General features: G+C 48.1%; 1 protein-coding gene across 1 annotated transcript; it reads right to left on the reverse strand.

Annotated features, from left to right (window-relative positions):
- Positions 1 to 8,641: 8,641 nt before the first annotated feature.
- LOC123074631 (E3 ubiquitin-protein ligase SINA-like 4) lies at positions 8,642 to 9,554 on the reverse strand. The gene is made up of 2 exons (XM_044497425.1): positions 9,489 to 9,554; positions 8,642 to 9,337 (listed from the first exon to the last, which is right to left on the reverse strand). Exons 1-2 carry the CDS (start codon positions 9,552 to 9,554, stop codon positions 8,642 to 8,644), a joined length of 762 nt encoding a protein of 253 aa, XP_044353360.1.
- Positions 9,555 to 9,874: the final 320 nt, after the last annotated feature.

A 9,874-nucleotide genomic window follows, 5' to 3' on the forward strand; every position in this document is an offset into this window, starting at 1 on the left:
CTGTTGTGATGGATCATTTTGTCGTTGGAGCAGCTCTGGTGAGCCGTAAGACGTCAAGGCTGAAGCAGCACAAGACAGACATTGTCAATCTCAAGTGGGATTCTAATAGCATCTCCAATAGATGATGTAAAATAAATGTAAAATTTACATCACAAAAAACCACCTGACTACAACAGATGAGGTAAAAACTGTTGACTCTGAAATTAAATGTCGAAACTGAAATTTACTATGGAATCTGAATGTTACTGTCGAAACTGAACGCAATAGTAGCAGAGAGGCACTTGGCATGTAGTTTAGGGAGAGCCTAGAGTTCATCTTCAACCTGCACCCCCTGAGCCGCCAGCCACCACCGGCCGAACTGCCGGCCCCAGCGCCGCCTCGCCACCCCGAAACAACTCCCCACCGTCGGTCCGCCGCTGCCCCGGCCAGCCCTCTAGGCCCCCCGCCCCCACCCTGAACCCTAAGATAGATAGTGGGGTACCTCTCCGGCGAGCCCTCGTCCCCGCTGCGGGTGGTTCTTCCTTAACTCCGGCGAGCCCCCCCTGAAAACCGGCTGACCCAAAAGTCGATTCAGTCGACTGAAGTGTAGCTAAATCGGAGCAGAGCAGCAGCACGAGCGAGGGGGAGAGCAATAGCAGCAGCGCGAGCGAGCGAGAGCCAGAGCAGCAGCAGATCCGGCTGGTATGGACGCCGCCGCCGAAGGGGCCTCTCACTGGGGGAGAGCCGCCGTGGAGATGTCGCCCGCGGCGCCGGCTTCAAGGTAGCCACTCCATGGGGTGCGGGATGGAGCACCGTCGGTGCCGGAAGGTCGAGTTAAGGAGAAGGTGCGGTGCGATGAGTGTACAACCTCTTTGGTGGAGCCGAGTAGGCCTCGGCTTCGTTCGAGGAGTCGGTGAGGATGATGCGGTTCCAGTGGAGTAGGTTAAGGCGGCGCTGTGGGGATGGAGCAGCCGCGATAGACGAGGCAATCGTCGGAGCAGCTCCTTGGAGGTGGAGGACGGGGCGGCTGAACCGGCGGACGACGAGATGGATGACGGATCCTCATCCTGGGAGGTGGACGAGGGACGTCGAGCTGTTGCGGTGGACGACGTCGTCGGGAAAGAGGCTCCGGCTGGGCAGCGGTGAGGTGGCGGACGGAGGAGGGTGGGGTTTCGCGGCTGGAGCGGAGAGGTTATGGCGGCCTGGGATTTTGAATGGCAAAAAGGAGGCGATGGGAGGGGGTGAACCATGACTTAGGGACGCGCTTGTCCAAAATGTAGGGTGTGTTACAAAAGTACCCCCCCGCCGATTTGAACTAGCGGCCCTTTCGGCTCAGGGTTAGAAGGGTGATTTCGCGTGTCGGGATTTGGCAGCTGGAGGGAGTTTTCGCGCGTGTTGTAATTTCAGGATAGCAAGGCGCGGGTTGTGAAGGCGCCAGTTTTGGGAGCACGATATCTGAATTTTCGGGATATAACAAGGCGCGGGTTGAATTTTAAGGACAAGCCTAACGTGTAATATTGTACTTGTACGTACCAAATCAATTCGCACTTCCCTCAACCAAAAAGAAAACAAAAAAAATAAAACTATTCACACCACACAAAGAGAGAGTCTTGCCCCGTTTTACTATTAAAATGCTATTCAAAGCTACTCCCTCCTTCCATCTATATAGGGCCTAATGCGTTTTTCGATGCTAACTTTGATCAAATATTAGAGCAATAATATATGAGATGCAACTTTTACACAAAGCACACCATTAAATTCGTCTGTGAAAGGTTCTTTCAATGATATAATTTTCACATTGTGCATGTCATGTACTATTAATCTTGTCAATAGTCAAAGGCGGTCATAAAAAACGCATTACGCCCTATATAGATGGAAGGAGGGAGTATGAATCCATGTTATGTCCAATTAAATTTTTTCGCTTGCTGTATAATGCATGTAACCTACTCATACCAACATTTTAGTGCATTCCAAATGTCTATACTACCGCTGCAATTCGAACTGAATTTGAATTCGTTTCTCTATTTCAATAAGAATCTACAATCATGATTGTTGCCAACTTCAACCATCATTCGTGTATTACCTTAATAACACACCACATGATTACTGTAGAGATAGATATGAACTATGTGTACTACATGAACTCGAATTCTGTTTTTTGAATACACTTGATGTTGATTCCAAATAATAGTACATTTGATGTACTAACTATATATTCATAATCTAAACCATGTTCCATACGTACACCGTGTTGATCACACATAGTATAGTGCCCCGCCCCCTACATTATGACAAGTATTTAGACCTGAGCTGCAAAAGCCACACATTAGCCCAAATTATGATCAATGTTCTATATATTATACGTAGTACCAGCAAGATACCCATGCGTTCCACAGAACATCAACATGATCAAGGGGAGGCCTAATTTGCAAATATGGAGAGGGGTGTGGGTATCTTTTTTCAAAATTGCCCTAGTTTCCTTCCTATCCGTCAGATATAAATCGGACGGCCTATATTGCAGGATGGCAGGCACACCATCATCAACAACTCCGTTTTGTTTATAAGAGTAGAGATAAAATATATTATATGTAGTATAACATGTTCATAACCACACCATGTGTATCACCGTTATATATATTCACACATGCGTCAGTTTAAAACACTATGATAAATTCTTCAAATATCCGAATTCACTTTTTATAATGAAGTATGATCTCTATTCGTCTTTTACACCCACACAATCCTCTTATCTTTGTAGCTAGCGCTAACTTTCTCTCGTGCATGCACACGCCCGCATCCCTCTCACCCTCCCTCAGCATTCTCTAGCTCCATCGCGCAAATTCATCTTTTCACTTTAGGTCGTTCACCCACAGTGTGTGTAGGCCCCCCAGCTCCTTCTTTACGGCACACATCGATCGATATGCCTCTCTAGCCAGGTGTGCCTAGCACAAACACAGCTTCCCCTCTTCTCTTATCACCGTCCATGCCTCACTCCCACCACTCTTTTCATCGATCTCGTACTCGCACACTCCTTCCCCCTCGATATAGTATGACTCTCGCACCACCTCCTAGATGCATCCCTCTCTCTCTATCCTTCTCCTCGTGCCTCATTTGCTTCTAACACACACATGCATGTATACCGATCGATCTCCCAACATATACCTAGGTCGACTTTAACTATTCCCCCCCATCGATCGACGTACCTCACAAGTTATGTCTCTCCTTTCTCTGACAAAGGACGATTGATCTTCCTATGCAGCCATATCGTCCCCCCTCATCATTCGTGCATTCCTCCTAACCCGTCTCTCACACGCACGTGCACAGACACGCAGCCATCCCCTCTCTTATTGACATTGCAGGCGTGCCCTCCGGTTGTCTAGCAAGCCTATCCCACCATTTGTTAGAAGCAACTCCACTACCACCCCCTCCAACACTCTAGCTCTGTCTCTCTCCCAACCTTATTCCTCTCCTACACATGCATGGATGCCGATCGATCTCCCTTAATACATGAGGTAGATCGATCTCCCTTAATACATGAGGTAGGCCTCTCTCCTCCTCCACACATATACCAGCCATTGTACCTCTATAGTTAATTAGGCCTCCCTCCCCCCACCACACACCGATAGTCGAGCGTTGTAGGTAGGTATCCATGCCACAGAGACAAACTGCACCTGTCCCCTCTCATGTTCCAGTAGGCCAGCCACTCTATATCTTTGACGTGGGCACACACAAATTCAATGGCACTCTTTATCGATCGTGCACGCACACACACACACATCATCCCTCTCTTCGATTCTATGGACACCTCAAGCCGATGATACCTCCACTCTCTTCTCGTGGATCTCCCCTCTATATATATGATATATCCAGGACTCTATTTCACACACATTGCATATGTTACATTTTTTGATTGACCCCCCCCCCCAAAAACTCTCACGAACCCACACACTATATCTCTCTACGTTTGTATCTCTCTCACACAACCCCACATAGGTGGTGTACGTATACAAGAAGAGAATAGGTGCACCGTGCACGTACTCACGCTTCGTGCCCAGCCACACCCGCGCGGGTACACGGTGGAGCTCATTTCTGTACGAAATGGCAGCCCACGTGCTAATTTGAACGCGTGTAGCGGTTGTTTACCTACGGAGGTCGTGTACCACGCGTGCACGAAACAAAGTTCGACTTGATGCATTGGCGCGTTATTTTTAAATAAAGTTATATCGCTCAATGGCACGTACACAGAATATAAAACGATTTTTATGGAGAAAAAGGTAGTCCGCTCCACTATATACAATAGAGCCTGCCTGCCTGGTTTGTCTCTCTTCAGAGTATCTCACACAAGGCTGCAGTGGCCTCTCTCTCTCTCACCATTGGTCACTGATTCGGCCGCATCCCGTCTGCCGGCGGAAAGGGAGGACGTGCATCGTTTCTCCGTTCGACGACACCGAGGCAGCACGTCCCGATCTGCGGTACACGCCGTTCTCTCTAACCAAGCTCCGGCGCGGTAGGGCCTACGCCACCTGCTCACTGCCGCAGTATGGGCAGATTCTGCCCGCCGCCGCTCACCTAGTTACATCCCGACGACCTCTAGGTATCCCCTCCGGCCTTGCTCCACTGCCCGTCTTCCCACGTCGCTGCATGTGGATCTTCCATAGTTCTTTGCCCAAAACGTAGCTCGTCCGGCGTACTTTCCATATTGCAATCTCGCCCTCACACCGTTTTAGACAAACACAACCGTGTTGTTATCTTCCCTTAGGACAAGGAATATGCTTCTTTTTTGTCGTTGCATGTGTCATCAACTGTTATTGGCCAGTAATTGTTTCCTTTCTACCTCTTTTTTGCAAACAGGGCTATCCATTTCACCTCGTTGCTATTGCGACCTTTTGGTGATCTGCACAAATCACTTTTTTTAAGAGTGTTTTGTGCAGTTCTACCAAAATGTCACACGGGCAATGTCTCTACATTTCAGTGCGACTGCAAAAAGGGAGATTGGTTTTGCTCTATCCTCCTCATCCAACTCCGAGCCTAATCTTCTCCAACTAGTTAGTCTTAAGAGAGACTGCAAAGGTGACCGACTTCTATTTGTGTGTTTATTGTTTCATCAGCAGTCCTCTACTATCGTAATCACACTTAATATCTTTGGAACAGGGACGCTCAACTCTATTTTAGTGGAACTACACAAAATGATTAGAATATTGCATGCTCCAGACAGCTACTTTTTTCCCAACATGCCTTGTTGATTTAGACAGAGCTGGGGGGACGTTGCTGCCAATGAAAGCATGGATCAATTTTAATTTAACACCTTCTCACAACTTTGTCTTCAGTTGTGATGTAAATATTAGCTCTGATCTGCTAATAATTGAGATGCATTAGCAAGGAATTTAGTTTTTTATTGTTTTCGAAAGAGCATCGATGGCAAGACACACGAAACAAAAGCTGAAAGCTCACACCATTGTACAATTTCATGTCGCTAGAAAATTATTTGTACATCAATTATGTAAACAAATGCTGGAAGCTTGATAGAATTGCCAGAAGCCTCTTCGGCATCCGGGTCCATGTGCCATGCACAAAATTATACTCCTTCTTACCTAAATATTTGTCTTTTTACAAATTTCAAATGGGCATATTTTAGAGTGTAGATTCACTCATTTTGCTTCGTATGTGTACTCCCTCTGTTCCTAAATATTTGTCTTTCTAGAGATTTCAACAAGTGACTACATACGAAGCAAAATGAGTGAATCTACACTCTAAAATATGTCTATATACATCTGTATGTAGTAGTCCATTTGAATCTCTAAAAAGACAAATATTTGAGTAGTCACTAGTTGAAATCTCTAGGAAGACAAATACTCCGGAGTATATTTAAGAACCGAGGGGGTAGTGCACAGTCGCATGGGAGACTCAGCCCGGTCGTTGCGCCGCATTAATAGTGAGTAATGAGCAGTCAAATCATAAGCCCCACCTTTCCCACTGTAAGTTGCTCGGAAGAAGCAACCATCAATACGCTCTTCTTTGAATCCGCCCATACTACTCCATCCGTCACTGTTTATAGAGCGCGCTTCAGAAAAAGAAAAAATCTCTCGGACCAAGGCGACTAGCGATCGGCCTGAATAGCATTGGTAGTTATAGCACGGCGTCTATTACTAGAGGAAGTAATGCGTACACACATGCATGCACTTACTCCACTCCGTAGTACATCGAGAGAAAACTGTGGACTTGATTGCGGTTACCACGCCCTAATTAATTGAGCATTAAACCAAACGCGTCTAAAGTCTCTCTGGTGGTGGAAATGCATTGAGAGAAATGCATCATAATGAAGCGCGCCCTGTAAACTGTGACGGAGGGAGGAGTAGTATGAAGGTGCAAAACCAAGTACGCGTATGGCCAGTCGGTCAACGCACCTCCTCTTGCCATGTCACTGACATGTGGGACCGGAGTGTGAGCAAACCGATCTCAATTGACGGCAAAATGGCCAACCCGCCGTTCCTTGAGAGAGATAAGGAGCGAGAACACACAGACGGGCTCGCACGGAGGCCAAGATATATTCGAGCATGGTTGATCGATATCATCATTACATGTTGGGCTGCCGTTTTCCACCCTTCTACGGAATAAATGTGTACTTTATCAGAGATTAGAAAAAAAAGAGTACAGAGGCTCCACCATGCGGTTCTAGTAGTAGTACTACTCGTACTACTAAACCTTGCGCTTGGCTCTTCGCCTCTTCGTGAAGTCGAACAATGATGGTACTCCGCATATTTGGTATTACAGTGTATGCCTCTGGCAATCTGACACCGAATGAACTGATACATGTCCACCGCCTGGGCAAGGGTACGTTGCATTATTCAAAAGGCGTAAGCGAGCTTCACCTTGTCCTGCAAGCTTCTCCTCGTTCTACGAGTTGACGGGACACACCAAAAAGTAGTGCTAGTCTATACTCCCTCCTTTCCGGTTAATATGGCTTAATCTTTTTGCGGGTAAACGAGAGAGCTTTATTCATATATAAGCATTCTTAGGATGATCAGCCAAGACACTGGTCACTAGGAAGCGAGGTACCCCGCAAAAAAAGAAGTAGGAAGCGAGGTGTTTCATCAAGCCAGCTCTCGGCCACATTCAAAGTACAGCAAGCACGGTTCGCACAAAGATGCGCCGCAAGGTTTGCTGACCTGTTTACATGCTGAATAACAAAAAAAGAGGAAATATTACCGAGCGCTCCTATTTGTAACAGGATATGAGCCAGAATCGAGCGAGAATTGTGGCGAGTGTTCCATGCAATCAACTTCCATTATCACATGCGAGAACCCTCGAAGAGAACCAAATGTGTTGAAGATTGCTTTATCACATTTTAAAAATATAATAAGAGTGCAGACGCTGCTCCATCCGGTTCCTAATATACTAGTATAGTACATACCTCTATAGACTATAGTAGTAGTACTAGTACTAGTAAACGTTGCGCTTGGTTGTTCGCCTCTTCGGGAAGTCGAACAATAATAGTACTAGTATAGTGTATGCTTCTGGCAATCTGACATCGAATTAACTGTTGCACGTCCACCGCCTGAGCGAGGGAGAGCTTGCATTAGTCAAAAGTTTCTCCTTGTCCTGCGAGCCACCGCGCGCAAGCTTCTCCCGTCCTGCAAGCTTCTCCTCATTCGGCAAGTTGACGGGACACATCAAAGTAATGCTAGTCCATACTGCCTCCTCTCCGGTTAATATGACTTAATTTCAAACGAGATAAATACACTGTCTGTCACTGTATATTTGTAAAAATACGGTCAGTGGACTTCATAATACGCTCATTGCGCTCAATATACATTTTCTGGTGTTTATACGGTCACTAGCTCACCCTGGCTGAGTATGTGTGTGCATGCACGTGTAGGTTGAGCACTTGAGCGTGACCGTGTGTGTTCTGTCGTGTGCTCGGACATGCATGCATTAGGGCGTCGCGCGCGTTTTTGCGTCCATGTGTACATGTGATTGTTGCATACACGTAGGGGGAGTACGTGTAGGGGCCACTAAAGGAGCAGTCAAATCACACAGTAAGTTAGTTGGAAGAAGCAACCATCATTTCACTCTTCAATGACACGTACGCAATATAAAATGGTTGATATGGAGAGAAAAAGAAAACCACTATATATACTAGCAGGAGCCTAAGCTACAAGCCTTCTTGCTTGGGTTGCTCTCTTCACAAGCATAGAACGACGGTGGCCACACCGCTGGTCACATATCCGGCCTGATCCCGCAGCTGGGGGAAGGGAACAATGTTCTGCGTAGACGCGGTCGACATCGGCGAGGGAGAAAATCCACAGTCGGTGCGTCCCAATCGGGGGTCACCGCGGTATGGGCCGATGCCGCGCCCCAACCGCCCTTCTAGCTACAGCCTGACGTCCGTTTCGAAAATATTAGTGCATGTCAACAAAAATTATACTATCGCTGTTCCATTTCGAAAAAAGCATATAAGTTGTTACTTCTTACCCAAAGGATCTTTATATCCAACATACACAAAATATCCATTCGACTGTTCGAAATTACTTTCACTGCTGATCTGATGTCGAGGCAATTGCTGCATCGCCACCAAAACCCACCATCTCTTAAGCTAAAGTAGACCGAGCTAACCCCTATATTAGCATATTACTAAGATAAACAGAAGGCGCTGTAGAATCATTTAGGACGTGAGCTTGTCAATCTGAATGTGGAGGGACACCAGCTTAGCCCCGGCCAGCAGCTTGGGCGGAACTGTGAAGAAGGTCAGCTCCTGCACGGCGACGTCACCGGGATCCCTGCTGCTTGTCACCTCCATTTCCACCTTGACGGCGTCGGTCCTGCCTTTGGGCTCCCCCGGCGGGCCGTTCGCCCACAGCTTGGCCACATAGTGCGGCAGTGGGGACGCCCCCGCTCTGATGCAGACGACCGACACGGTGATAGGCGCGCCGATGTCGAGCACGCCACCGACCAAGAAAAACGTGTGGCCGTCCTCCTCCACGAACAGCAAGAGCCGTGGCTCCGACAGTGGCACTTGCAGCCAGAGCGCCTTGCCGTACTGGATCCTGTGCACGGGCATGGGATGCACGGTGCTGATGTGGTGGGAGAGCACCGGCGGCGGGCCTTCGTAGCCGCAGACGGGCACGGGGCATTTGCAGGGCGCGAGCGGACACACGCTTTGGTGATCGGCGAGCTTGTGGTAAGTGACGTAGAGCCCACAACCTTCGTGCGAGCACTCCACCCTCACCGAGGAGAGGACGGCGTCCACCGCCGTGTTCCGCACGTCGAAGCCACCGCCGCGCTCGCACTTCTGGCACTGCTGCTGGTTCCCGGGGCGCTCGACGCGGCAGTCCACGCAAGCCAGGTGCCCTCCCTTGCACTGCACAAATCAATCAAACAACACATCAATCAAGAAACCTGCACCTTGCTCGATCAGCCGAACGGACGAGGTGTATTCGAACCTCATACACTGGAGGCTTCAAGGGGCGGAGGCACAAGGGGCAGTGGAGCAAGGTGAGGTCCATCGAGACCATAGAGAGCTCCATCGTCGGGTCCTGTTCCGTCTGCATGATCTCGCCCTCCTCGTGCACAACCATCTCTCGCTTTATTAGGGCCGGGGCATTACAAAGCTTTATCGTCACATATTCATACTACTTCAAGGTGCATTAATCAACACATGCAAGTATCAAAAGGAGAGTCACGGCATGCATGCGTTGTAATTAATGCATCGGTAAACGCAAATTATTGAAATATATCGAGTGTAGTGCTTTGATGTGTCGCGTCAACTCGTACAAGACTGAGAAGTTTGATTACTACAACGCCCTCTCGCCTTAACTGCACCTGCCTTTGGCTGCATGACAGGTGGGTCACCGACCTGTTGGGCCCACCTGTCATAGACGCAAAGGCAGCAACAGTA

Source organism: Triticum aestivum, chromosome 3D, assembly GCF_018294505.1.
Source record: "Triticum aestivum cultivar Chinese Spring chromosome 3D, IWGSC CS RefSeq v2.1, whole genome shotgun sequence".
NCBI classification, from domain to species: Eukaryota; Viridiplantae; Streptophyta; class Magnoliopsida; order Poales; family Poaceae; genus Triticum; species Triticum aestivum.